The 27,862-nt window shown below is 49.0% G+C and overlaps 1 protein-coding gene across 1 annotated transcript; it reads right to left on the bottom strand.

Moving 5' to 3' along the window:
• On the bottom strand, positions 1-27,862 carry LOC135200546 (proteasome subunit alpha type-5-like). The gene is made up of 5 exons (XM_064229183.1): positions 27,716-27,862; positions 13,131-13,199; positions 11,907-12,060; positions 11,487-11,662; positions 1-264 (listed from the first exon to the last, which is right to left on the bottom strand). Exons 1-5 carry the CDS (start codon positions 27,806-27,808, stop codon positions 16-18), a joined length of 741 nt encoding a protein of 246 aa, XP_064085253.1. The 5' UTR covers positions 27,809-27,862; the 3' UTR covers positions 1-15.

The following is a 27,862-nucleotide window of genomic DNA, read 5'->3' as shown; positions in this document are numbered from 1 at the left end:
TTTCATGTTTGAGTCCTAAATTTTTGTAAAAAGTAGCAGATAACTTTCAACCCATGCTGTTAAAAAACATGGTACTACCTGCACTGATTGGCAAAAACTAACCTTATGATAAGATTCTTGCAGTGACTGTTGTGCACCCTCAGATCCAGATCCAATGGCTTTTGCACCAAACTGGAGGAATGTGCCGGAGGGATCCATGTGATACAATTGAGCTCCAGCTTTATCTAAACCAGCAAAGAGCATTGCAACACCAAAGGGTCGACTCTGTTGAAGAACAAAACCTAATACATCAAAGAGTAAATAAATGTGAAAACACTGTACTCTTAGCATAACTGTAAATACCAATACTTCATTTTTAACTGAAAATTTTCAAAAAACAGTAGAAAAATACAAAAAAGAACAAATCTTAATGTAAAAGCTGTGATGTGCATAACTTTTACATGGATATCACATATTGGATAGATTACAATAATTCAAGGGAAAATTAAAAACTCAGTAAAAGAAATTAAAAAAGCCAAAAGCTGAATTATTTTTTCAAGAAAATACATCTCACCTCAATGGATTTCATTACTCGCTGGATATGTCCAAGTCAAGAAAACCAAAAACAAAACAAATAATCCTAACAAAATATTCTGTTAAGTGCCATAGATTTAGTTGATGCAGAAATCAACGCAACAATGCCTGCCTGTCTAAACATGTAAACATGGACTCTGCTTCCAAGGTAAATGACACCATCAAATCCCACTGTGTATGCTTCAGTCAGTCATTTGGCAAGTGTTGTCTGCCAATGTACAGAGCTTGCAACTTTGCATCAAAAATGACAATTTGTCCAAAATTGCATTTTTCCTAACTATACAAACCTGAGGTCCTTTTATACAATAGGGAAGATACTAGCGGCAGCTGGATAGGTCGTAAGCTTTCGAACAAGGGGGTTCGGTAGTTAACTGCTTGTCCGACAGGCGCGCGCGCGCGACTTGGGAGGTAAACAAATCACTTTTGCTTTGGCCCAAGCAAAAAACGCAGAGTGAGGGGTGGCATGAGGTGGGGCTGTGTAAAAGGACCTCAGGTTTGTATAGTTAGGAAAAATGCAATTTTGGACAAATTGTCATTTGTTCCGACACGGCATACAAACCTTCGGTCCTTTTACAATAGGAAGACTCACTTCTTGGTGGGTGGTCTGAGTCTTTGTGAACAGACTGGTGTTCGCCCTACCCTTGGAAGCCTCCCTGGTCGTAAGAGCGAGGGAGGGATCCAAGCCTCTGTCCGATTGATCGGGGTGGGGTGCACCGCAGGATCAATGTCAGACCTCTGGACCCGAGTACTAAGAGAGGGCGGCATGCGCATCTCTTAGTACAGCAATGCAAGAACTTGTTCCTGTACAGGAGCAAATATAAAGTCATGGGTTTGGACTCTTGTAGGCATCCACTTCCCCCCCTTGTAGAAGGAAGTGGTGGATATTCTGCTCCTATCCCTAGTGAAAAGGGATAGGATGGGGCTCTGTCATATAGCTCACCTGCATCTCGTCCTCATCCAGCGTAGTGACGACCATGGCCCTCTGCCCACAGGTAGAGGGGAAGAAAAGATGGGAAGGAGAGAGCCAGTCACTCACTCACTCACACATCCATCCACACAGTCACACCAGGACTCGATGCTGTTCAGCCTGCGAGGGGTTCTGGGTTAGCTACACAACTTGTTGAGCAGCCACCACGGGTCCCAAGGAAAAGGTATCCAAGGACCTGTGGGCAATATCCCGAAACCGGTAGAAGGACGTAAAGGTAGTCTGGTTAGACCAGACCCCTGCCTTCAGGACCTGCGCCACGGAGAAGTTCTTGCGAAACGCCAACGAGGGGCCAATACTTCTGACTTCGTGAGCTCTCGGACGGGACGTACGGATGTCGTCACTACCATCAGCCTCATACGCCCTCCTGATGACCTCACGCAGCCAGAATAAAGAGTGTTCTTGGATACTTCTTTCTTGGTGACCCCGGTGCTAACGAAGAGGCGTCGACACTCAGGCCTGAGGTGTCGAGTTTCTCTTCAGATAGCGCCGTAGCGCCCTCACAGGACAAAGCAGCATCTCATCCGCATCATTATCGGTGAAGTCCAATAGGGAAGGGAATCGTGAATGACTCGAACCTGTCATCAGGGGACTGACGGTTTCTGAGTCTTTTCGCAACGAAGTTCGGGACGAAATCGAGCGTCACGGATCCCATCCCCTGGAGTGTCGTACATCATAGGAAAGACCATGAAGTTCCCCTAACCTCTCTTCGCCGATGCCAGGGCCAGCAAGAAGAGGGTCTTGAGGGTCAGATCCCTGTCTGACGACTCTCGGAGTGGCTCGAACGGTGTTCGAGTCAGACTCCTAAGGACGAGAGTCAACGTCCCACGCAGGGGGCCTGAGTTCCCTGGGTGGGCAAGACCTCTCGAAGCTCCTCATCAGCAAGGAGATCTCGAACGAGTTCGAGATGTCCAACCCCCTCAGTTTCAGGACGAGCGCCAAGGCGGCTCTGTATCCTTTAACTGTGGGGACTGAAAGGAGCTTCTCTCGGCGAAGAAACACGGAAATCCGCTACCTGCTGAAGAGTGGCTCTGAGAGGAGACAGACCCCGTCTACGACACCAACCACAGAAGACGGCCCACTTCCCCTGGTACACAGCTGCAGAGGACTGACGGACGTTTCCAGCCATCTCTGTTGCTGCGCTACGAGAAAAGCCTCTCGTTCGCAAGAGATGGTGGATAACAGCCAGCCGTGAAGACGTAGGGACTGGACTGCTCGGTGGTACGCTCGACGTGTGGCTGGCGAGAAGGTTGTGCCAAGGGGGAATCTCTCTCGGTTCTCCTGCGAGAAGAGCCAGCAGGTCCGGATACCAAATGGCCTGTGGCCATTTGGGAGCCACCAGGATCATCCTGAGATTCGGGGTGACCAGGCGCTCGACTGATCACCTTGCGAATCAGGCTGAACGGGGGAAAGGCATAGGCGAAGAGGTTGTCCCACGGGTGTTGAAGAGCGTCCTCTGCAGCTGCCCATGGGTCCGGCACGGCCGAGAAGAAACACCTGGAGCTTCCTGTTGTGCCGGGTGGCGAACAGATCCACGACTGGTCGCCCCCACAGGTCGAAGAGCCTTTCCGCCACGTCCTGGTGTAGAGACCATTCGGTCCCTATCACCTGATCCCGACGGCCTGAGCGTGTCTGCTACTACATTCCTCTTCCCTGGAATGTAGCGTGCCGACAGCTCTATTGAGTGTGCCTGAGCCCACTCGTGCACCTGCCGTGTCAACTGGTACAACGGGAGGGACACTAGGCCCCCCCTGTTTGTTGACGTAAGCCACCACCGTGGTTGTGCGCACATCAACACCACTGAGTGTACCCATCAAGCGGTCCTGAAACTCTTGGAGAGCGAGGAACGCTGCCTTGAGTTCCAGTACATTGATGTGAAGGTGCTTGTCGTTCTCGTCCCACACTCCTGAAGTCAGCAACTCCTCCAGGTGTGCGCCCCATCCCTCGGTCGATGCATCTGAGAACAGCTGCATGTCCGGGGGGGAGTGCGCAGCGGCACTCCTCTTAAGAGGTTCCTGTCGTCGAGCCACCAGGCTAGGTCCTGCCCTCACCTCCTGTGTCAGTGACACTGGAAAGCTTGGGGGATCCGTCGCCTGTGACCAACTCTCCTTTAGTCTCCACTGAAGAGACCAGCAGGTGAAGACCGCCCGTGAGGGACTAACTTCTCGAGTGACGACAGGTGTCGATCACGACTTGCCATCGCTGAGCTACCTGTTCCTGCCGAGACAGGAAACTGGTTGGCTGCCTCCCTGAATCTGCTGATCCGCGAGTCTGCGGGGAAGACTCGCCCTGCTACCGTGTCGATCAGCATACCCAGGTACTTCATCCTCTGCTTGGGCTCGAGATCGGACTTCTCGAAGTTCACAACGATCCCCAGATCACGACAGAACTCGAGCAGACCGATCCCTGTCCTGTAGCAACTGCGAGCGGGAGCTCGCCAGGACTAACCAATCGTCGAGATACCTCATCAGACGTATCCCGTGCGAATGGGCCCAAGCAGACACCAGAGTGAACACTCGCGTGAACACCTGTGGGGCGGTTGAGAGACCGAAGCACAGTGCCCTGAACTGGTATACCGTCCCGTCGAGGATGAAGCGGAGGTACTTTCTGGAGGACTGATGAATGGGTATTTGGAAATACGCATCCTTCAAGTCCACTGAAAGCATGAAATCGTTCTCCCTGATGGAGTCGAGCACTGAGCGTGCCGTTCTCCATCGTGAACCGGGTCTGGCGAACAAACCGGTTCAGGGGAGAGATCTATCCACCGGGCGCCAGCCTCCCGTAGACTTTTCCACCAGGAAGAGTCGACTGTAAAAGCCCGGTGACTGATCCGTGACGATCTCTACAGCTCTCTTGCTCAGCATGGTCTTGATCTCCTGTCTGAGTGCTACGTCCTTCGGGTGACCCGGGGACGTACGACTGCTGTTGGACCGGGTTGAGGTGAGGGGTGGCCGAGATTCGAAGGGTAATAGATATCCCTCCCGAAGGACATCTACAATCCAGGTCTCGGCGCCGTAGCGCTGCCAAGTTGCCCAATGGCTGGCCAGGCACCCCCCCACTTCCGGCAGCAGTGAGGGGGAACGCCGTCCCTAGCGTTTCCCCCTTTTCTTCGTTCGACTTCTTCCCAGAGCCTCCACGGGATGAGGAGGGCTGGGAGGAGGGCTGGTTACGGCCCCCCTTGCTAGAAGTCGAAGAAGACAGAGTCATTCCTCGGGGCTTCGACGCAGCAACCGTCTTAGCAGCCGAGAAGCGCTAGCCGAGCTTTAGACTTGGCCGCAGTCCGAGGCTGCCCAGAAGCCTTCGAGACTGCCTGGTGAACCAGACGGTCACTGTCCTCAGTGCGCCGTCTGTCCACCGCAGCGTCCACCATCTCTCCTGGGAAGAGAGACGTGGAAACTCCGTAAAGGTCCGTTTCGAAGTCCCAATGCCGCTTCACACGCCCGGCCGCCCTGGAAACCCGAGTAAGGACAGCGTCCCTTCGTCGGAGAACCAGGTTGGCCCACAGGTTCACCGTCTGGTGGGCAAGGAAAGAGATGGCTCTTCCCCAGACTGGCAAAGTCTCCTGAAGGCGAGTCATCTTCGGGAGAAATTCCCCGGAGTTGGCTGCGACCTTAGATACTGTGAGGGACCAAGATCTAGCCAGGAGACGGCCTGGAAAGCTGCCATGGCGGTAGATTCCAGCCTAGTGCCTCTTGCTGCGAGAACACAGGTTCTCGGACAGGAGCTGTTGCAGAGACACACCCGGAGTCAGCCTCGCTAACTCCGGGTTCACCATGTTTGGGCGGCATCCGGATCTTCAGATGGCACGTAAAAACCGCGCTGTCGTAGCAGAGGAGGTGGAAGTAGCTTGCTAGACCTGCCAGACTTCAGTGAACCGTCCTGTCCAGAGACAAGCGATTCAACTGGTCCAGCACTGAGTCAGCCAGCTCTGACCGCGGCAAACCCACCGTCGGTCTGGGTTCCCTCTTCGGGCCCCACCCCCAGAACGACTCGAGCCGGGACGTGGGCTCGGATGGTGGGGAGCGGCGATCCTTCCCCGAGGTCGTTGTGCTGGACGAATCAGCGCAATAACCTCGGCAAAGTTCCTCTGGATCTCAGGAGTGACTGCATCCTGGAGTCGGACCGTCCAGTCCCTCAAACAGGAGCACCTCCCGAGACCCTCCTCCCTCAAGGAGAGGAGCAGCGACAGCCCCCTCCTCGGTCTCCTCCAACCACCTGTGCGTAAGACCTGGCTGGTCCGAGAACCGAGCCTGGTACGTACGACGACGTGGCGGGATCCTGAAGGGCGCACCCTTTCACGATCACTCCTCAATAACCTCGCCCCTCCCGGTGTAACCCGAGGAGGGGGTTGAAGGTATGGGAGAGGCAGACCTGACGCTCTCTCCTCGCTCACTGGCAGAACCAGCGGGCTTGGAGGACTGCAGGCGATCGCCAACCCGCGGTGGCGATCGAGCTGCAGACCTAGTCGAGCCGTTTCGTCGCTGTGGAGAACGGCTGGACCGAGAACAGCGGCCCCGGTCTCGTGTGTCAGAGGAGCTGGTGCTGGTTGCCGTACCCGATCGCTCTCTGTGAGAGCGACGGTCAGGCGGACCGGCGAGCTCCACTGTCACGGTGAGACCGGTGGTGCGTGGTCCTCACGGTGCGTCAGTTCGCTGGTACCAGCCGTGGCTGGTGCCTGGCCCGGCGAACGGGGGGACCTCTTCCCAGCTCAGCCCGTGGCCGGTCATGACGTCACGTCCGCCCGGGTAGCCAGCTGCTCGCCGCGAGAGCGAGAGCTGGTCTGGTGAGAGTCGCGTGAGCGGCTGTCACCAGTCTTCCGCTCCGTGCCGTGAACCTGACGCTGAGCGGACTCAGAGGTCTGGTTCCTGGCTGCACGGTCGCTGGTAGGCGACCGTACCTCGGTACCTCTCCCCGCGAAACGAGCGGCCGAGCCGGATCCTGCTGCTGTGGCCGAACCACTGACAGCAGGTGAGGAAGTGCCGGTGTTAGCCGGCACCCCTCATGGTCCCCGTAGTCTTCTTCCTTGCGGGAGAAGAGACGGGTCCTGCTCCGAAGGAGCAGGGCGACCAGCGGAAGAACCCCCCGTCTCACCAGAGCGAGACGGGCCCCTTAGAAGCTCCCGAAGGAGACTTCTTAGGGGGGGGGGAGGCGACCTTCTTCTTCTTAGGCGGGGGAGCCTTAGAAGAAGAAGGGGAAGAGGCGGCAGACGACGACGACGAAGAAGACGATGAAGACGACGACGACACCTTCCTCCTATTCTTCTTCTTCTTCGTCAAAATCCTCAGGACCGACGTCAGGTCTGTCATCCAGGACGGAGCCGGGGCTGCTGTTGCCGAAGCAACAGGGCCCGGACGTACCTGTCCGAACAGACCAGCATCGGAGCAGCGGCGCCAGGAACGGGAACAACATCAGCAGGTGCGAGCATCACAGGAACGGCCGCAGACACGGCAGGATCAGGAACAGGAACAGCAGCGGTGGTCACGGCAGGTACGGCAGATACAGCTGGTCGAACCAACGGCACAGACGTCATCGGTACCGGTGGGAGGTCCAGGGGCGAGCTCTTCGGGCACATGAAGTCCGGTCCGCGGCAGCACGGCAAACCCAGGTGGCGGCATCACACTCCCCCCCCCGAGTTACGGCGACTGGCCCCTGCACCGATGTTGTGGGTGTTACAGAGACCGCGTGCTGGGTGTACACCAGGTGAGGAGGTGACGCGTAGCCAGGTGTTGTCAGGGTCGTGGTGGTGGTTGTGACCGTAGCATGCGTAACCGCCACGGAGCCAGCGAGATGATAGAGCAGCCCTGGACACTCGGCACGCCCTGCAGTCCCAACGATGCCCACACCTGTCCGAGGTCATCCTTCACGGCAACCCCGCACCTGAGGAGGCAAAAGTCGGGTGATTAGGAGGATCCTCTACCCGCTCGCGCGAAGACGAGCGGATAGAGGACCCAGAGTACAACTCTACGTCGGGGTATCTAGCGCCCTCCTCCACACTCGACACATCCGGGAGAGGAGAAGGACCTAGACACCGCCCCGAAGGGGAAGGCGCGAGACGTGGAAGTTGAGCGGGCGGCAGGAAAGAAGACGAAGTGTCCGTCACCAAAGGAGTCGCGGGAGAGCTTTCCGACGACTCCTTTGCAGGCCTTCGCTTCTTCCTGCCCTCATACAATGTCCACTGCGCCTCCGACCAGTCAATACAAACATCACAGGGCTCGGCCCGGGTGCATTCGCGCCCCCGGCACCGAGCACACAAAACATGAGGGTCAATCTCGGGGAATGATCTGAACTTCCCGCATTTCGCGCCCTTCGGTACCCGGGCAAAGTCTCTTGGGGTAGCGAGGCGGGGAGATTCCATCATAATTCAATTGCAGCGTAATTAATATGAATAAGGACGAGAATAACTGTACTTACAAGCTCTTTCATACACAATTACAAACAAACTAGAAAGCAAACGACGAGAGCGCAGGGCAGAGCGAACACACACGTCCATCCACTGTGAGGCCGAAAGCAAAAGTGATTTGTTTACCTCCCAGTCGCGCGCGCGCGCCTGTCGGACAAGCAGTTAACTACCGAACCCCTTGTTCGAAAGCTTACGACCTATCCAGCTGCCGCTAGTATCTTCCTATTGTAAAAGGACCGAGGTTTGTATGCCGTGTCGGAACAAAGCAATTTTTCATGTTTGTGCTTGAGCAAGTATGAGGCAATATTTTCTTTACTTTTAAATTTACATTTATGCTAATAATATTTGTTAAAGGTGGAAGTCTAATTCGTTGATCATCTTAAGGGTACTTGTTCTGAAATTCTATGGTAATTGTACATAGTTATATGGCATGAAATTGCACTCATGTATGTACAGTGGTACCTCGAGATACGAAAGGCTTAACTTACGAAAAACTCAAAATACGAAAAATTTTACGGCTCTACATACGAAAATTGCTCAAGATACGAAAGGTTGTTGCTGTTAAAGTCCGAGATTAGCCCGGACCACCGATAACAATTTTGAAACTCGCGCGCCGCCAACTGAGTAGACTCGCCACCATCCTCCCGCTCTCCCATTGGTTTCTGATGCTAGTCACCGCCATGAGATCCTTCTCTCCTATTGGTCAGTGTTGTGTGAGAACTTTACTACATACGTATACGTACTACATAACATAATTGACGTACTGTATATACGTAGTCATGGGTCCCAAGAAACTTGAAATTCACGGAAAGAAGAGGATGCTCTCTTTGGAGACGAAGATGGAGATTATCAAGAAGTATGAAGCTGGTATGCGACTGAGTGGGATCGCCAAGGAATACGGCCAAAATCCGTCGACAATCGGCACCCTTCTTCTTGTCTGGATAAAAGACAAAGAAATCGCTGGCGATACGATAACAGAGACGGCAATCAATCCCACAAGGCCAGCGGTATTTTCGGCGATTTGATTGCCCAGGCCAAAGGCGACGGAGGAGAAGGGGACATCAACGCCAACCCCAGACTTCAAGGCTTCGCATGGGTGGCTCAAGAAATGCTGTAAACAGACTGGCACCCATTCGGTGGTGCTGCATGGGGAGGCGACCAGCTCGGACACGAAAGCGGCCAAAGCCTTTAAAAAGATGTTCGACGAGATGATGATCAAGGAAGGCTACAGTTCTCAGCAAGTCTTCAGCTGTGATGAGACTGGCTTTTTTTGGAAAAAAAAATGCCTCGTCGGATGTACATCACGCAGGAAGAGAAGAAGCTACCTGGGCATAAGTATGAAAAGACAGGCTTACGCTCGCACTTGCTGGTCCATGGGCTGGAGGAGAGGGGTGGTGTTAGGCGGAAGATAAAGAACCTTGAAGAAGGAATAGTACTTCGCTAGGATATCTTCCTTGAGGCCAGGAGGGTGAGCAGGGGCATTGTCCAACACCAGCAGGGATTTCAGAGGGAGGCGCTTCTCTTCCAGAATTTCTCACTGTCGGGCCGAAACACAGATTTACCCACTCGGTGAACAAAAGCCTCTTTACCCAGGCTTTCGCATTAGCCCTCCACATCACTGGAAGCTAGGAGAAGCTTCCAGTGATGTGGAGGGCTAATGCAAAAGCCTGGGTAACGAGGCTTTTGTTCACTGAGTGGGTAAATCTGTGTTTCGGCCCGACAGTGAAGAAATTCTTGGAAGAGAAGCGCTCCCTCTGAAATCCCTGCTGGTGTTGGACAATGCCCCTGCTCACCCTCCTGGCCTCAAGGAAGATATCCTGAGCGGAGTAATCCTTCTTCAAGGTTCTTTATCTTCCGCCTAACACCACCTCTCTCCTCCAGCCCACGGACCAGCAAGTGATATCGAACTTCAAGAAGCTGTATACGAAACATCTTTTCAAGAGAAGTTTCGACATCACCGATACCACAAACCTCACCTTGTGTGAATTTTGGAAGGAGCATTTCGATATCGTAATATGCATCCGACTCATTGACCAAGCTTTGCAGGAGGTTTCGAGGCGAACCTTGAATTCCTCGTGGAGGAAACTCTGGCCTGATGCCGTATCCGCCCGAGACTTCGAGGGATTCGACTTGGGCAAAGCTGGTGCTGCAGATTTAGAAACAGTTGACGATCCTGAAACTGTTTCGCAACCAGATCTTGACGAGATCATTGCACTCGGCAAATCCATGGGACTGATCGTCGACAAGGACACATCAATGACCTTTCTCGAGGAGCACCAAGAGGAGCTTACGACGGATGACCCTGAAGGAGTTTGGAGGCCATGCAGCTAAACGTCGTTCAAGAGGAGTTCTCTAGCAGCGGCGAGGAGGAGGACGAGGACTCTATGACAAACGGACAGAAATTAAGGATGCTCTAGCTGCTTTTCATAAGGTGCAATCATTCGTAGAAAAGAGACACCCGAAAAGGCTTACACAGGTCGTATGCTTGCACAGTTCGATGACGTTTGGCCGAGTCGTTTCAGGAACATTGTCAAAAGTAGGCAGAAGCAATCTTCCTTGGATAGTTATTTTTTAAAGAGGCCTTTAGTAGGAGTAGTAAGCAAATAGGAAGAACCAAGTGATACTAAAAAACAGAAAGCTGAAAGTGGTGAAGAAGTTGGGAGAGAAAAAAGAAAAAAAGAAAAAAAAAATTAATTTTAGTTTTTTGTAACTTAGTTTAAGTGTTACAGATTTATTAATGTGTTTCGTAAAGTTTAGTTTATGTTTTCCTAACATTTTTTTATGTTTTGTAAAGTTACGTGTACGTACGTATCTGCCGTTTGTCCTCCTCCTCTGTCGCCACTTTCGGAGATAGCCTCACCTCGAAAGGTAAGCTTCCACATTTTACTACATACGTACAGTACTTTCTTGTATACCATGTTACACTATACACTTTATTTACAGGTATATTAGCATACGTGTATCAAGTTAGGTATTGAATGGTCCAAATTGTTGTAGTATTTCATTGTTTATAGGTCAATTTAGCTTTATTATGAAATTTACAGGGGTGTTTTTGGAGGGCTTGGAGCAGATCAGCCATTTTACAGTAAAATGTGGTCCAAGATACGAAAAAGCTCATGATACGAAGGCCGCCTCGGAACGGATTAATTTCGTATCTCGAGGTACCACTGTACTACAGAATAGTTACACTATACAATTATGAACCTACTATAGAATAGGAACTGATATATGCTACAGGAGTCTTATATGTACGGTACCTCAAAGGCAATAACTATGAATTTTTTTTTTTTTTTTTTGTTTTTTTTTTTTTTTTTCAGTGACTACATCATGCTTTACTAGCCTTGAGAGCACATAACCTGAGATTCTATGTGGTTAAAAGAAGTGTAATTGAACAGTGTAGTTAACAACCCCTATCATGATCAACTGGAATGGTTTATAACTTAGTATAACTATCAATAGACCTCATATAAAACAAGGGACAGTATTAATGAGATCAATTTTATCATTAAACATTGTAAATGCAATTACCATGGCTGGTCCATCATCATCGGAGTCACCAAAACGAATGGCAAGATTTGATACAGCCTGTGCTACAGACTCTACTTTCATGTTTTCGTTGTAGACAAACCAATGATTCGCACATTCCACACGAGCATGATCTACTAAGGTACGAGAATCTGCAACTAGGCCAGAAACTGCACATCCTGCAAGTAAACACCAAAAATGAGCAAACTTACTGATTAACTTCCTGGACAACTTAAGTCTTGAATTAGAGCTTACAAGATAAGCTTTAAGACGTCCACTATTTCTAGGCAATTTTTACAGCTGAAACCTTTATAAAAAAATCAGATTGATTCTACAATCCAGAACCGACACATGATGATCACTTAAAAAAGGATGAGTAGACAGCAGAAACCCAAACATCATAAACCAAGTTGAATTACTTACCAATATGACTATCAATTTCTACAATTTTCTCAATAGTACTTGGTATCATCAGCGGTGAAGTAATTCTCTTCTCTACAGCAAGCACAACCCCTTCACTTGTCTGGATACCAATAGCCGTGGAGCCTAATTTGATAGCTTCAATGGCATATTCGACCTAAAGGAATAAAAAAGAAATCAAACAATGTAGGAAATTTAAAAACAAGTTAGAAAACCAATCTCACAGTCTGCAATCATTATTAATAAAGTTTAATATCACTCTTCACATGCCTAGAGAAGCAACGTGCTCTTTAATTGCTTCTACCTTGCAAACATCTAGTTAACAGTCTTCACTGTTTCCCTTCCTCTGATTTTCAGGGCCTTACTACTGGTATCCATCTGAATTCCTTATCCAACTTTCTAACTGCGCCTTTCCCCTTCTCACTATGTGCCCAACCCATCTCAATCTTTGGGTTCTTAGTCTGGAAAAAACGGCTAAGACCACTTTGCTCAAAACTCCCTTGCAAAAAACTGAATACCACAACTAAAGGGTAAATCCTTGCCCAATTCTGCAGCTAGAAGGGCATCAAGCTTACATTACACTGAAACTCCTGTAAAAACAATGGCAGAGGTCGAATTGGAGGCATTAGCAGACAAGGAAATTAGACATCAATAAACAAACAGATGATAAAGGTTAAAATACTTCTAAGATAAAGGGGAAGGGAAGACAAAATATTTGAATGAGAAACGGAAACAAATAAATACGTTCTACAATTGACTGACTTAAAGTAACCCAAGATTTAGAACAACTTACCTTAGAGATCGTTTACCTTTAACAACCTTTTGTCTACTCCTACAACCAGTAGCTATAGGCAGCACTAACCTCACTATTACTAAGATCTAAAGACAAAGTTGAAAGTTTGGTGTGAAGACTCATGCTTAACTAAAATATGAAAATTTTTTAATCAATTTGTATCTTTCATAGCTAACAAACCTCAGGTCTTGACAATAATAAGCCTAAGTTATGACATTATGCACACCAGGGGCTGGGGTGTGTGGCCCTCAAGTTTATCCCAGAATTTGTGGCCAAGACTCATCCAAGCAATCATCATCTTTATTTTGAATGCTGACTCGGCTGCTGGTGCAGAGATATAGCTGCCCTGAACAGTAAATAAGTCATTCACCCTCCACAAAAATTACATACATATCTACGTATATAAATACCTTAACAAACCAGCTTATACTTACTTGGAATAAACGGCCCTCTGGTGAAAAGGTATTCACACCTCGATCATATTCACTTCGAGTCAAAAACATCTAGAAGAGAAACAATAAAAAACTAACCTTTAGTAAAGGTTTAAGCAGAATATATAACTAGTATACCAAATATTAAAGATAATTTAAGTTTTAAAAATAATTCATATGCTCTTAGCCAAACAATCCAGAACATTTTATATATGCTCAGCTTTTTCTGTCCCAGTTTACTGTGGGTGGCAATGGCTATTGTATTTTGGAATGTCTTTAGTTATTTTTATCTGGAAAATGTGCGCAAGTAATACATGAACAATGTTCAAATCTGATAGGGTCTTTTGTTTTAAGTTTCATCTATAAAGTGGGATTTTGGAATCGAAGAGCTGATTGAAAAAACCTACTTCAGCTCTTGGTTGCAGTTCCTTTGGTTTAGTTTACACAATTAACTCTTGTTCTTTGGATTATGTTGGTTGATTTTAATTTTCTTTTTACTATGTTCTGAAACTTTCTGTTATTCATTCTGGTGAAACATGTATTAAAAAATACTGGTACTCTTCATATCTAACAATTATGGGGGCCCACAGTGGGAACTGGGGTTTCTGGATGGGGAAAAATATAATAGAGTGAAATATATGATGATGTATTCTAAGATCCTAATCATGGACCAATTTCTTCAAGTTCTGATTCAGTTTAGATTTGGATAGGATTTTCCTGTTTTAATGTGTTTTGTGCATCTCTGATACTCACTTCTGTAGCAATTTAGCATACCAAGTTTTCAGAGATACTGGCTCATTCTAATATCCTACATTTATAGGGAATCAGAGGGAAAGTGGGATTTTCTTGTGGGGAAAATAAGCTATGAAGAATGGAACACAAAGATGTATTCTACCATTCCAATGATAATTTGCAATGACCAGAAGTCATTAAAAGAGGAAAGTTAGCATTGAGGGGCATATGTTTTGAATGAGAAAAATACAAAAAATACTTGATTACAAAAAAGTTGACGGACAACTAAGCAGCATACCTATTGTGGGTTTCAGAGACAGAGGAAGCACGTTTTTTGGCAATATTTCTGTAACGAACACTCGCATCAGAAATGACAATTTGTCTAAAATTGCATTTTTCCCTAACTATACAAACCTGAGGTCCCTTTTACAATAGGAAGGTACTAGGCGGCAGCTGGATAGGTCGTAAGCTTTCGAACAAGGGGGTTCGGTAGTTAACTGCTTTTGTCCGACAGGGTGCGCGCGCGCGCGACTGGGAGGTAAACAAATCACTTTTGCTTTGGCCCAAGCAAAAACTGCAGAGTGAGGGGTGGCATGAGGTGGGGCTATGTGTAAAAGGACCTCAGGTTTGTATAGTTAGGAAAAATGCAATTTTAGACAAATTGTCATTTGTTCCGACACGGCATACAAACCTTCGGTCCTTTTAACAATAGGAAGACTCACTTCTTGGTGGGTGGAATCTGAGTCTTTTGTGAACAGACTGGTGTTCGCCCTACCTTGGAAGCTTCCCTGGTCGTAAGAGCGAGGGTTAGGGATCCAAGCCTCTGTCCGATGATCGGGGGAGGTGTGCACCGCAGGATCAATGGTCAGACCTCTGGGCCGAGTACTAAGAGAGGGGCATGCGCATCTCTTAGTACCAGCAATGCAAGAACTTGTTCCTGTACAGGAGCAAATATAAAGTCATGGGTTTGACTCTTGTAGGCATCCACTTCCCCCCCTTGTTGTAGAAGGAAGTGGTGGATATTCTGCTCCTATCCCTAGTGAAAGGGATAGGATGGGGCTCTGTCATATAGCTCACCTGCATCTCGTCCTCAATCCAGAAGTAGTGACGAACCATGGCCCTCTGCCCACATGGTAGAGGGGAAGGAAAAAGATGGGAAGAGAGAGCCAGTCACTCACTCACTCACACATCCATCCACACAGTCACACCAGGACTCGATGCTGTTCAGCTTGCGAGGGTCTGGGTTAGCTACACAACTTGTTGAGCAGCCACCACGGGTCCAAGGAAAAGGTATCCAAGGACCTGTGGGCAATATCCCGAAGGTAGCAAGGACGTAAGGAATAGTCTGGTTAGACCAGACCCCTGCCTTCAGGACCTGCGCCACGGAGAAGTTCTTGCGAAACGCCAACGAGGGGCCAATACTTCTGACTTCGTGAGCTCTCGGACGGGACGTTACGGATGTCGTCACTACATCAGCCTCATACGCCCTCTGATGACCTCACGCAGCCAGAATGAAAGAGTGTTCTTGGATATCTTCTTTCTTGGTGACCCCGGCCTGCTGAACAACGAAGAGGCGTCGACACTCAGGCCTGAGGTGACGAGTTCTCTTCAGATAGCGCCGTAGCGCCCTCACAGGACAAAGCAGCATCTCATCCGCATCATTATCGGTGAAGTCCAATAGGGAGGGAATCGTGAATGACTCGAACCTGTCATCAGGGACTGACGGTTTCTGAGTCTTCGCAACGAAGTTCGGGACGAAATCGAGTCACGGATCCCATCCCCTGGGAGTGTCGTACATCATAGGAAAGACCATGAAGTTCCCCTACTCTCTTCGCCGGATGCCAGGGCCAGCAAGAAGAGGGTCTTGAGGGTCAGATCCTGTCTGACGACTCTCGGAGTGGCTCGAACGGTGTTTTTCGAGTCAGACTCCACTAAGGACGAGCAGTCACGTACCACGCAGGGGGCCTGAGTTCCCTGGGTGGGCAAGACCTCTCGAAGCTCCTCATCAGCAAGGAGATCTCGAACGAGTTCGAGATGTCCAACCCCCTCAGTTTCAGGACGAGCGCCAAGGCGGCTCTGTATCCTTTCACTGTGGGACTTGATAGGAAGCATTCTCTCGGCGAAGAAAAACGAGGAAATCCGCTACCTGCTGAAGAGTGGCTCTGAGAGGAGATAGACCCCCGTCTACGACACCAACCCACAGAAGACGGCCCACTTCCCCTGGTACACAGCTGCAGAGGGGACTGACGGACACGTTCCCAGCCATCTCTGTTGCTGCGCTACGAGAAAAGCCTCTCGTTCGCAAGAGATGGTGGATAACAGCCAGCCGTGAAGACGTAGGGACTGGACTGCTCGGTGGTACCGCTCGACGTGTGGCTGGGCGAGAAGGTTGTGCCAAGGGGGAATCTCTCTCGGTTCTCCTGCGAGAAGAGCCAGCAGGTCCGGATACCAAATGGCCTGTGGCCATTTGGGAGCCACCAGGATCATCCTGAGATTCGGGGTGACCAGCGCTCGACTGATCACCTTGCGAATCAGGCTGAACCGGGGGAAAGGCATAGACGAAAGAGGTTGTCCCACGGGTGTTGAAGAGAGTCCTCTGCAGCTGCCATGGGTCCGGCACGGCCGAGAAGAACACCTGGAGCTTCCTGTTGTGCCGTGTGGCGAACAGATCCTCGACTGATCGCCCCCACAGGTCGAAGAGCCTTTCCGCCACGTCCTGGTGTAGAGACCATTCGGTCCCTATCAACCTGATCCCGACGGCTGAGCGTGTCTGCTACTACATTCCTCTTCCCTGGAATGTAGCGTGCCGACAGCTCTATTGAGTGTGCCTGAGCCCACTCGTGCACCTGCCGTGTCAACTGTACAACGGGAGAGACACTAGGCCCCCCTGTTTGTTGACGTAAGCCACCACCGTGGTGTTGTCGCACATCAACACCACTGAGTGTCCCATCAAGCGGTCCTGAAACTCTTGGAGAGCGAGGAACGCTGCCTTGAGTTCCAGTACATTGATGTGAAGGTGCTTGTCGTTCTCGTCCCACACTCCTGAAGTCAGCAACTCCTCCAGGTGTGTCGCCCCCATCCCTCGGTCGATGCGTCTGAGAACAGCTGCATGTCCAGGGGGGGAGTGCGCAGAGGCCACCTCCTCTTAAGAGGTTCCTGTCGTCGAGCCACCAGGCTAGGTCCTGCCTCACCTCCTGTGTCAGTGACACTGGAAAGCTTGGGGGATCCGTCGCCTGTGACCAACTCTCCTTTAGCCTCCATTGAAGAGACCGCAGGTGAAGACGCCCGTGAGGGACTAACTTCTCGAGTGACGACAGGTGTCCGATCACGACTTGCCATCGCTGAGCTACCTGTTCCTGCCGAGACAGGAACTGGTTGGCTGCCTCTCTGAATCTGCTGATCCGCGAGTCCGCGGGAAGACTCGCCCTGCTACCGTGTCGATCAGCATACCCAGGTACTTCATCCTCTGCTTGGGCTCGAGATCGGACTTCTCGAAGTTCACAACGATCCCCAGATCGCGACAGAACTCGAGCAGCCGATCCCTGTCCTGTAGCAACTGCGAGCGGGAGCTCGCCAGGACTAACCAATCGTCGAGATACCTCATCAGACGTATCCCGTGCGAATGGGCCCAAGCAGACACCAGAGTGAACACTCGCGTGAACACCTGTGGGGCGGTTGAGAGACCGAAGCAGTGCCCTGAACTGGTTACACCGTCCCTTCCCGTCGAGGATGAAGCGGAGGTACTTTCCTGGAGGACTGATGAATGGGTATTTGGAAATACGCATCCTCAAGTCCACTGAAAGCATGAAATCGTTCTCCCTGATGGAGTCGAGCACTGAGCGTGCCGTCTCCATCGTGAACCGGGTCTGGCGAACAAACCGGTTCAGGGGAGAGAGATCTATCACCGGGCGCCAGCCTCCCGTAGACTTTTCCACCAGGAAGAGTCGACTGTAAAAGCCCGGTGACTGATCCGTGACGATCTCTACAGCTCTCTTGCTCAGCATGGTCTTGATCTCCTGTCTGAGTGCTACGTCCTTCGGTGACCCGGGGACGTACGACTGCTGTTGGACCGGGTTGGAGGTGAGGGGTGGCCGAGATTCGAAGGGTAATAGATATCCCTCCCGAAGGACATCTACAATCCAGGTCTCGGCGCCGTAGCGCTGCCAAGTGCCCAATGGCTGGCCAGGCACCCCCCCACTTCGGGCAGCAGGTGAGGGGGAACGCCGTCCCTAGCGTTTCCCCCCTTTCTTCGACTTCTTCCCAGAGCCTCCACGGGATGAGGAGGGCTGGGAGGAGGGCTGGTTACGGCCCCCCTTGCCAGAAGTTGAAGAAGACAGAGTCATTTCCTCGGGGCTTCGACGCAGCAACCGTCTTAGCAGCCGAGGAAGCGCTAGCGAGCTCTTAGACTTGGCCGCAGTCCGAGGCTGCCCAGAAGCCTTCGAGACTGCCTGGTGAACCAGACGGTCACTGTCTTCAGTGCGCGTCTGTCCACCGCAGCGTCCACCATCTCTCCTGGGAAGAGAGACGTGGAACTCCGTAGAGGTTCCGTTCGAAGCCCCAACGCCGCCTCACGCCCGGCCGCCCTGGAAACCCGAGTAAGGACAGCGTCCCTTCGTCGGAGAACCAGGTTGGCCCACAGGTTCACCGTCTGGTGGGCAAGGAAGGAGATGGCTCTTCCCCCAGACTGGCAAAGTCTCATGAAGGCCGAGTCTCTTCGGGAGAAATTCCCCCGGGAGTTGGCTGCGACCTTAGATACTGTGAGGGACCACAGATCTAGCCAGGAGACGGCCTGGAAAGCTGCCATGGCGGTAGATTCCAGGTCGAGTGCCTCTTGCTGCGAGAACCCACAGGTTCTCGGACAGGAGCTGTTGCAGAGACACACCCGGAGTCAGCCTAGCTAACTCCGGGTTCACCTGTTTGGGCGGCATCGGGTCTTCAGATGGCACGTAAAACCGCCGCTGTCGTAGCAGAGGAGGTGGAAGCAGCTTGCTCGACCTGCCAGACTTGAGCGAACCTTCTTGTCCGGAGACAAGCGATTCAACCTGGTCTAGCACTGAGTCCGCAAGCTCGGAACGCGGCAAACCCACCGTCGGTCTGGGTTCCCTCTTCGGGCCCCAGAACGACTCGAGCCGGGACGTGGGCTCGGATGGTGGGAGCGGCGATCCTTCCCCGAGGGTCGTTGTGCTGACGAATCAGCGCATAACCTCGGCAAAGTTCCTCTGGATACTCGGGTGTGATAGCATCCTGTGGAGTCGGGACCGTCCAGTCCCTCGAAAACGGAGTACCTCCCGAGACCCTCCTCCCTCAAGGAGAGGAGCAGCGACAGCCCCCTCTAGGTCTCCTCCAACCACCTGTGCGTACGACCTGGCTCGGTCCGAGAACCGAGCCTGGTACGTACGACGACGTGGCGGGATCCTGAGGGGCGCACCCCTCACGATCACTCCTCAATACCTCGCCCCTCCCCGGTGTAACCGAGGAGGGTTGAAGGTATGGGAGAGGCAGACCTGACGCTCTCTCCTCGCTCACTGGGACGAACCAGCGGGCTTGGAGGACTGCAGGCGATCGCCAACCCGCGGTGGCGATCGAGCTGCAGACCTAGTCGAGCCGTCTCGCTGTGGAGAACGGCTGGACCGAGAACAGCGGCCCCGGTCTCGTGTCAGAGGAGCTGGTGCTGGTCGCGTACCCGATCGCTCTCTGTGAGAGCGACGGTCAGGCGACCGGCGAGCTCCACTGTCACGGTGAGACCGGTGCATATCCTCACGGTGCGTCAGTTCGCTGGTACCAGCCGTGGCTGGTGCCGGCGAACGGGGGGACCTCTTCCCAGCCTCAGCCCGTGGCCGGTCGTGGACCGTCACGTCCGCCCGGGTAGCCAGCCGCTCGCCGTGAGAGCGAGAGCTGGTCTGGTGAGAGTCGCGTTGAGCGGCTGTCACCAGTCTTTCCGCTCCGTGCCGTGAACCTGACGCTGAGCGGACTCAGAGGTCTGGTTCCTGGCTGCACGGTCGCTGGTAGGCGACCGTACACTCGGTACCTCTCGCGAAACGACGAGCGGCCGAGACGGATCCTGCTGCCGTGGCCGAACCACTAACAGCAGGTGAGGAAGTGCCGGTGTTAGCCGGCACCCCTCTGGCCCCCGTAGTCTTCTTCCTTGCGGACGAAGAGACGGGTCCTGCTCCGAAGGAGCAAGGGCGACCACGGAAGAACCCCCCGTCTCACCAGAGCGAGACGGGCCCTTAGAAGCTCCCGAATGGAGACTTCTTAGGGGGGGGGGGAGGCGACCTTCTTTCTTCTTAGGCAGGGGAGGGGAGCCTTAGAAGAAGAAGGGGAAGAGGCGGCAGACTACGACGACGAAGAAGACGATGAAGACGACGACGACACCTTCCTCCTCTTCCCTTTCTTCTTCGTCAACCTCCTCAGGACCGACGTCAGTCTGTCATCCAGGACGGAGCCGGGGCTGCTGTGCCGAAGCAACAGGCCCGGACGTACCTGTCCGAACAGACCAGCATCGGGAGCAGCGGCGCCAGGAACAGGACAACATCAGCAGGTGCGAGCATCACAGGAACGGCAGTGGAGACGGCAGGAGCAGGAACAGGAACAGCAGCGGTGGTCACGGCAGGTACGGCAGGCTGTGTGGACGGTACAGATGGTCTAACCAGCGGCACAGACATCATCGGCACCGGTGGGAGGTCCAGGGGCGAGCTCTTCGGGCACATGAAGTCGGTCGTTGGCAACACGGCAAAGGCAAACCCAGGTGGCGGCATCACACTCCCCCGAGTTTACGGCGACTGGACCCCTGCACCGATGTTGTGGGTGTCACAGAGACGCGTGCTGGGTGTACACCAGGTGAGGAGGTGACGCGTAGCCAGGTGTTGTCAGGGTCGTGGTGGTGGTTGTGACCGTAGCGTGCGTAACCGCCACGGAGCCAGCGAGATGATAGAGCAGCCCCTGGACACTCGGCAGCCCTGCAGTCCAACAACGACGCCCACACCTGTCCGAGGTCATCCTTCACGGCAACCGCACTGAGGAGGCAAAAGTCGGGTGATTAGGAGGATCCTCTACCCGCTCGCGCGAAGACGAGCGGATAGAGGACCCAGAGTACAACCTCTACGTCGGGGTATCTAGCGCTCCATCCAACACTCGACACATCGGGAGAGGTGGAGAAGGACCTAGACACCGAACCCCCGAAGGGGAAGGCGCGAGACGTGGAAGTTGAGCGGGCGGCAGGAAAGAAGACGAAGTGTCCGTCACCAAAGGAGTCGCGGGAGAGCTTCCGACGACTCCTTTGCAGGCCTTCGCTTCTTCCTGCCCTCATACAATGTCACTGCGCCTCCGACCAGTTCATACAAACATCACAGAGGGCTCGGCCCGGGTGCATTCGCGCCCCCGGCACCGAGCACACAAAAACATGAGGGTCTATCTCGGGGAAAGATCTGAATTTCCCACATTTGCCGCCCTTCGGTACCCGGGCAAAGTCTCCTTGGGGTAGCGAGGCGCGGAGATTCCATCATTACTGAATTGAGCGTAATTAATATGAAGGAGAAAAATACTGTACTTACAATCTTTCATACACAATTACAAACAAACAAGAAAGCAAACGACGAGCAGCGGGCAGAGAGCGAACACACACGTCCATCCACTGTGAGGCCGAAAGCAAAAGTGATTTGTTTACCTCCCAGTCGCGCGCGACCGCGCCTGTCGACAAGCAGTTAACTACCGAACCCCTTGTTCGAAAGCTTAACCGACCTATCCAGCTGCCGCTAGTACCTTCCTATTGTAAAAGGACCGAAGGTTTGTATGCCGTGTCGGAACAACGAGATTTTGCTATAATGCATTACACCAGTGCCGTAATTTAAAAGGGTATCGTGAATCACTAATCGTAAAGAATAACGACATTTGCCCTTGTACCAAGAGACAAAAACTTTATTATCCAGAAATGGATACGAACATGCGTAAAAAGCTCCACCTACCCTCTCCCACCCCCTCCATGCCACCCCTTTCCTTCTTCCTTCCTTCGCCTTCCCCTCTCTCTCTCTCTCTCTCTCTCTCTCTCTCTCTCTCTCTCTCTCACTCTCTCTCTCTGTTGCCATTCAGCATGTGTTCACACCCTCCAAACTGGGTACAAGACTTTACACTAAACGTGGAAATTGGTGAAATTAGGCTATGTATTGGGAGTATATATACATAAATATTAAAGCAATTTTATCATTATTGCATACTATAACAACTAGAATTTATGGAAATAGTTTAAAATAATGCATCGGCGTATGTGTGAAGCTGCACTAATGTGGCAACGATGATTTTGCCATTCTTAGCATGCAAACATTAAAGGTTACATTTATTTCTGGCATACAATTAAAAAAATCAAAATACTAATAGACTTAAATCAATGAAAAGTGCAAGAAAAAAAAAAAAACTATAATCCACTTATCCGTAGTCTGTTCCTCTATGGTTTTTGGCAGCCAGATGTACGACAAGGTTAGAAACATTGGATTGTATCTACTTTAGAAATATCTGTAATTTTTCGGGGTAATTTGGTTGCCAAAAAGGGATAATAGACATGAATTAACATTTTTAAATAAAGTAAAGTTGAACTAAAGGTAAAGAGTAAAGTAAACAATTTAGGGAATAAAACTTTGCAGTGTCGTCGTCTGCTGTTTGTAACTGTGTGTGGTACGCGCGCTTAGGAACCAGGAATAGCACTTGTTTAAAGTGCAATGTGGAGTGAATTGAGACCAAAATGTGTATAATAACGATCTAAATAAGCACTGTGGAGTTTCAGTTGTGATGGCAGTAAGGATAAAAACCACCGATTACAAGGTAAAAATGAATTCAGTTCAAACCATGACCCTGGGAATAACAAGTTTCATACTTTCACTAATAAAGGCAACAAAACGTTTTTTATTGTGCTGATTACAACTGCAATCTTGAGTAAGATCAATAAACGTTACATACTATATACGCTAACATTGTTCAAATGAGTGCTGGTAAGGCTGGGAAAGATGGTTTCCATCTGTGAACAGACCCCTCCATCCACACAATAGCCGCCATATTGGATTTCAAAACTGCCTTGAAAACATATATTACGAAGAGCGTCACATGCTTATTTTAGTTCGTATGGGGCTTTCATATAGGGTAGAATATCACGACAGGCCAACCCTCATCACGGTGGACGGGTCTCATTCACTCGATAATTGGTTGTTAAACATGAATACAATTGCAACTCTAAGCATACCATTTAAAAGACTGAAGTTTCGTCAACATATTGTGATATATGAAAGCCCCAACCCCTACGAATTAAAATAATTCATGTGAGCTTCTTCGTAAAATATGTTTTCAAGGCAGTTTTGAAATCCAATATGGCGGCTACGTTTTGCATGGACGGTTTCTCATCAGTGACGGCCACCATCTTTCCCCAGCCTTCCAGCACTCATTTGAACAATGTTAGCGTATGTATGTAACGTTTATTGATCTTACTCAAGATTGCAGTTGTAATCAGCACAATAAAACAACATTTTGTTGCCTATATTAGTGAAAGTATGAACTTGTTATTCCCGGTTGGGTTATGGTTGGAACTGAATTCATTCTTACCTTGTAATCAGTGGTTTTATCCTTACTGCCATCACACTGAAACTCCACAGTGCTTATTTGATTGTAATTATACACATTTTGGTCTTAATTCACTCCACAGTGCACTCGAACCACATTGCTGTTTCGTGTTTCCTAACGCACTCACTCCGTAAACAAAGTTACGAGCAGCAGACGACAACACTGATTATGAGATGCAAAGCTTTATTCCCTTAATTGTTTACTTTACTCAATATTTAGTTTAAACTTACTTCAAAATGTTTATTTAATGCATGTCCATTATCCCTTTTTTGCAACCAAATTAACCCCCCAAAATTACAAATGTTTCGGATGTATACTTACGAGCAGACGACGTGAGGAAAAATGGCTCATCGTTGCCAATCTAGTGGAGCGTCACACATACGCCGATGCATTACAAACTGTTTCGATGAATTCTAGTTGTCGCAGTAATGATAAAATTGCTCTAATATGTATATATACTACAAATAGATACGCTAATTTCACTTATTTCCCCGGTTTTGTGTAAGTCTTATACCTAGTTTGGAGGGTAAAACACATAGCAATTGACAACACTGATAAACAATTGAAGAGCGCAAAAACGCCGCAAAGAATGCCGTAGTCCCCTTGAATAAGTCGAATAAGTGCTGGTAAGAGGTGGTTACGATTGTTGTGATGAAAGTGCCCAGCGTTCTATGGGTACAAGTGGTGTGCAGATTTAGCACATGAAATGGGAAGTTTGTTGACACAAGCGACTCCGTAAACATCAAGATAGCGTCAATCTTCGAAACATTTTTAGTTGTAAGTAAAAATTTCTAAAGCGTTTTGGTGAGATTTCCACTGCCGTAGCCACCCTTTTCAGTACCCTCTGTTTAAATCTTAAAATTTGGCCTTAATTTCTAACTTTGGAGAAAATACTTAGGGGGAAACATCACGACAGGCCAACCCTCATCACGGTAGACGGGTCTTATTCACTCGATATTTAATTGGTGAAACATGAATACAATTGCAACTCTAAGCATACCATTTAAAAGACTGAAGTTTCGTCAACATATTGTGATATATGAAAGCCCCATACGAACTAAAATAAGCATGTGAGCTCTTCGTAAAATAGTGTCAAGGCGTTTTGAAATCCAACTATGGCGGCTACGTTTTGCATGGACGTCTCATCAGTGACGGCCACCCCCCAGCCTTCCAGCACTCATTTGAACAATGTTAGCGTATGTATGTAACGTTTATTGATCTTACTCAAGATTGCAGTTGTAATCAGCACAATAAAACAACATTTTGTTGCCTATATTAGTGAAAGTATGAAACTTGTTATTCCCGGGGTTATGGTTTGAACTGAATTCATTCTTACCTTGTAATCGGCGGTTTTTATCCTTACTGCCATCACAACTGAAACTCCACAGTGCTTATTTGATGTATTATACACATTTTGGTCTCAGTTCACTCCACACAATTGCACTTTTTTAAACCCGTTGCTGTTCCTGGTTTCTAAGCGCGCGCGCCATAAACACAATTACGAACAGCAGACGACGACAGACGACGAAACTGCAAAGTTTTATTCCCTAAACTGTTTACTTTACTCGTTATTTAGTTTAAATTTACTTTGTTATTTAAAAATTTTGATTTAATTCATGTATATTATCCCTTTTTTGCAACCAAATTACCCGAAAAAACGAAAAATTACAGATATTTCTAAAGTAGATAAAATCAAATGTTTCTAACGTTTTCGTACATCTGGCTGCCGAAAACCATAGAGGAATGAATACGGAAAAAGTGCATAGAGGAACGACTACGTTTTGTTTTTTTTGCTTTTTGTTTTTGCTAGCACTTTTCATTGATTTCAGTCTTTATTAGTATTTGAATTTCTTTAATAATCGTATGCCAGAAATAAATGTAACCTTTAATGTTTGCAGTTTGGAGGGTCAACACATACCGAATGGCAACAGAGAGAGAGAGAGAGAGAGAGAGAGAGAGAGAGAGAGAGAGAGGAAGAGAAGGCGGAAGAACGAAGAGAAAAGGGTGGCGGTGGAGGGGGGGGGGGGGGGGGGTGGGGGGGGGGGGGGGGGGAGGGTAGGTGGAGCTTTATACGCATGTTCGTATCCATTTCTGCATAATGGAGTTTTTGTCTCTTGGTACAAGGACAAGTGTCGTTATTCTTTACGATTAGTGATTCACGATACCCTTATAAATTACGGCACTGGGTGTAATGCACTATAGCAAAATCTCGTTCTGTTACGAGTGTTCGTTCTTACAGAAATAGGTATTGCCCAAAAACGTGCTTGCACTGTCTCTGAAAACCCATAGTAGACATGCTGCTTAGTTGTCAATCAAGTTTTTATAACCAAGTATTTTTTACAAGCTAGCTATTGAATAAATTTGTTATGTTTATTTTTTCTCAGTCAAAAACATATGCCCCTCAATGCTAACTTTCCACTCTTTTAACGACTTTCTGGTCATTGCAAATTCGGCCCCATAATTTTTTATGGTGCGAAAACAGACAGAGGCCCATGGACCGAAAACGATTGCGTTACACTACGGCGATTAATCCAGCAGTAAAACATCTTCATATATCCAAAAAGTAAATAATAAAGATATATATGCGCATTACGATTATAACAATTTACATGTATAGCTGATAACAATCTGCATGAATAACTGGTAAACTGTTCTGCAATGACAGTTGAGTATAGCAATTATTTACAATAGGTACGAAAGTCAAGATGTCGTGACGTCATAATACAGAACTTGAAAGAACGTTCTAATTCAGAAAAATAATACTTAAATTTGAGTCAGAGTCGAGTTACTTTTTCAATAACGAATATTTTCAAATTAATCATCCAATAAATATGTAAAATATTGATGTTTTACTACTTATTTAAAAATTAGCCAAGAGCACGCTTCTCGTCATCTTCTACCCAAAACGCTGTTTACGCCTGGGCTTGTTGTTGGTGAGAAACTCGTGTTTCGATTGTTGTGATAAAAGTGCTCCAGCGTCTGTGGGTACAAGTGGTGTGTGGATTATCACAGGAAATGGAAAGTTTTGTTGACACAAGCGACTCCGTAAACATCGAGATGGCGTCAATCTTCGAAACATTTTTAGTTGTAAGTAAAAATTTCTAAAGCGTTTTGGTGAGATTTCCACTGCCGTGGGCGCCATTTTTCAGTACCCCTCTGTTTAAATCTTAAAAAAATTTGGCCTTAATTTCTAACTTGGAGAAAATACTTACTTCGAAAGGAGAGTAGAGGTCTTTAGCTCCGTTTCTCACCAACAACAAGTCGCGACTGATGCCCATCTCGGGTGTCAGGACGCGTTATAATGTACTTTTTCGGAGGGTGGCTAGGTGTTGATTGTAGGTGGCCTGCTTGGCCTGCTGTGATGTTCTACCCTACTTCGAAAGGAGAGTAGAGGTCTTTAGCTCCGTTTTCACCAAGAAGAAGTCGCGACTGATGCCCATCTCCGGTGTCAGGACGCGTTATAATGTACTTTTTCGGAGGGTGGCTAGGTGTTGATTGTAGGTGGCCTGCTTGGCCTGCTGTGATATTCTACCCTAACACATTATGTTGACAAAACTTCAATCTTTAGAATGGTATGCTTAGAGTTGTAATTGTATTCTTGTTTCACCAATTAAAATATAGAGTGAATAAGACCAGTCCAGCGTGATGATGGTGGATCGTCCGTGATTTTTTACCCTAAGGCTGGCCATGCGAGGACGATGAATCGTCTGCGTTTTTACCCTAGCTAGGCCTAAATCATCTTGGCCTAAGGGCCCTAGGCTATATTTTCTAAATCCTTTGGAGTGGAGAGGGTTTTAAAATTTCAAACTAGGCTATAAAGAAACAAACAATACCCAAGTCCATAGGGTAAACTGAGCCAGGTTAAACCCAAGTCATTAAAAGGGTAAAACGGAAGCCAGGTTTAGGGCGTACTACTAACCTAGGTACCTAGGTAGGTAAGCTAATGTTGGTAGGTGGTACCTAGGTACTCCTGGAATACAGGTATTAGAAATATACCACAAATGATGAGACATAAAATAAAGAAATAAAACAAAACATATTGTTCTAAGCAGCAAATTCTATATTAGCTAGGTACCTAGGAGGCTTTGGCTATGCCGGTACTTTGCCCGCACGAAACAACTTTGTTTTGACGTGACACGGACTACCTAAATTTCTACCTATTTATGCTGTCGTAAAGCAACACCTTTCCACTCTTCAGTCACAAATAACAGATTTAAGTTTTAAATCTGCCACAAAACACTACAAATTAATACCTTTACGTAGTGGAATTGAAGCTGACGGGGGTGACAAAGTGAAGCAAACGATGATGACTTGTGTTTTAGTTTGCCGTTACAACAGCAAAACATATGGACCCCTTATATGCGCAGGAAACTTGTTCAACAACAACTCGTTCTTTACAA

This window comes from Macrobrachium nipponense, chromosome 27, assembly GCF_015104395.2.
Source record: "Macrobrachium nipponense isolate FS-2020 chromosome 27, ASM1510439v2, whole genome shotgun sequence".
NCBI classification, from domain to species: Eukaryota; Metazoa; Arthropoda; class Malacostraca; order Decapoda; family Palaemonidae; genus Macrobrachium; species Macrobrachium nipponense.
The sequence above is the reverse complement of the archived record's forward strand: the minus strand, read 5'-3'. Positions and strand labels throughout refer to the sequence as shown.

Coding starts and splice junctions, on each gene's coding strand:
- LOC135200546 (XM_064229183.1), bottom strand. CDS start 27,808: ATGTTTTGCTGTTGTAACGGCAAACTAAAACACAAGTCATCATCGTTT. Junction 12,061..13,130: donor CAGAGGGCCGTTTATTCCAA/GTAAGTATAAGC, acceptor TTATTCCTTTAG/GTCGAATATGCCATTGAAGC. Junction 11,663..11,906: donor AGAAATTGATAGTCATATTG/GTAAGTAATTCA, acceptor GTTTACTTGCAG/GATGTGCAGTTTCTGGCCTA.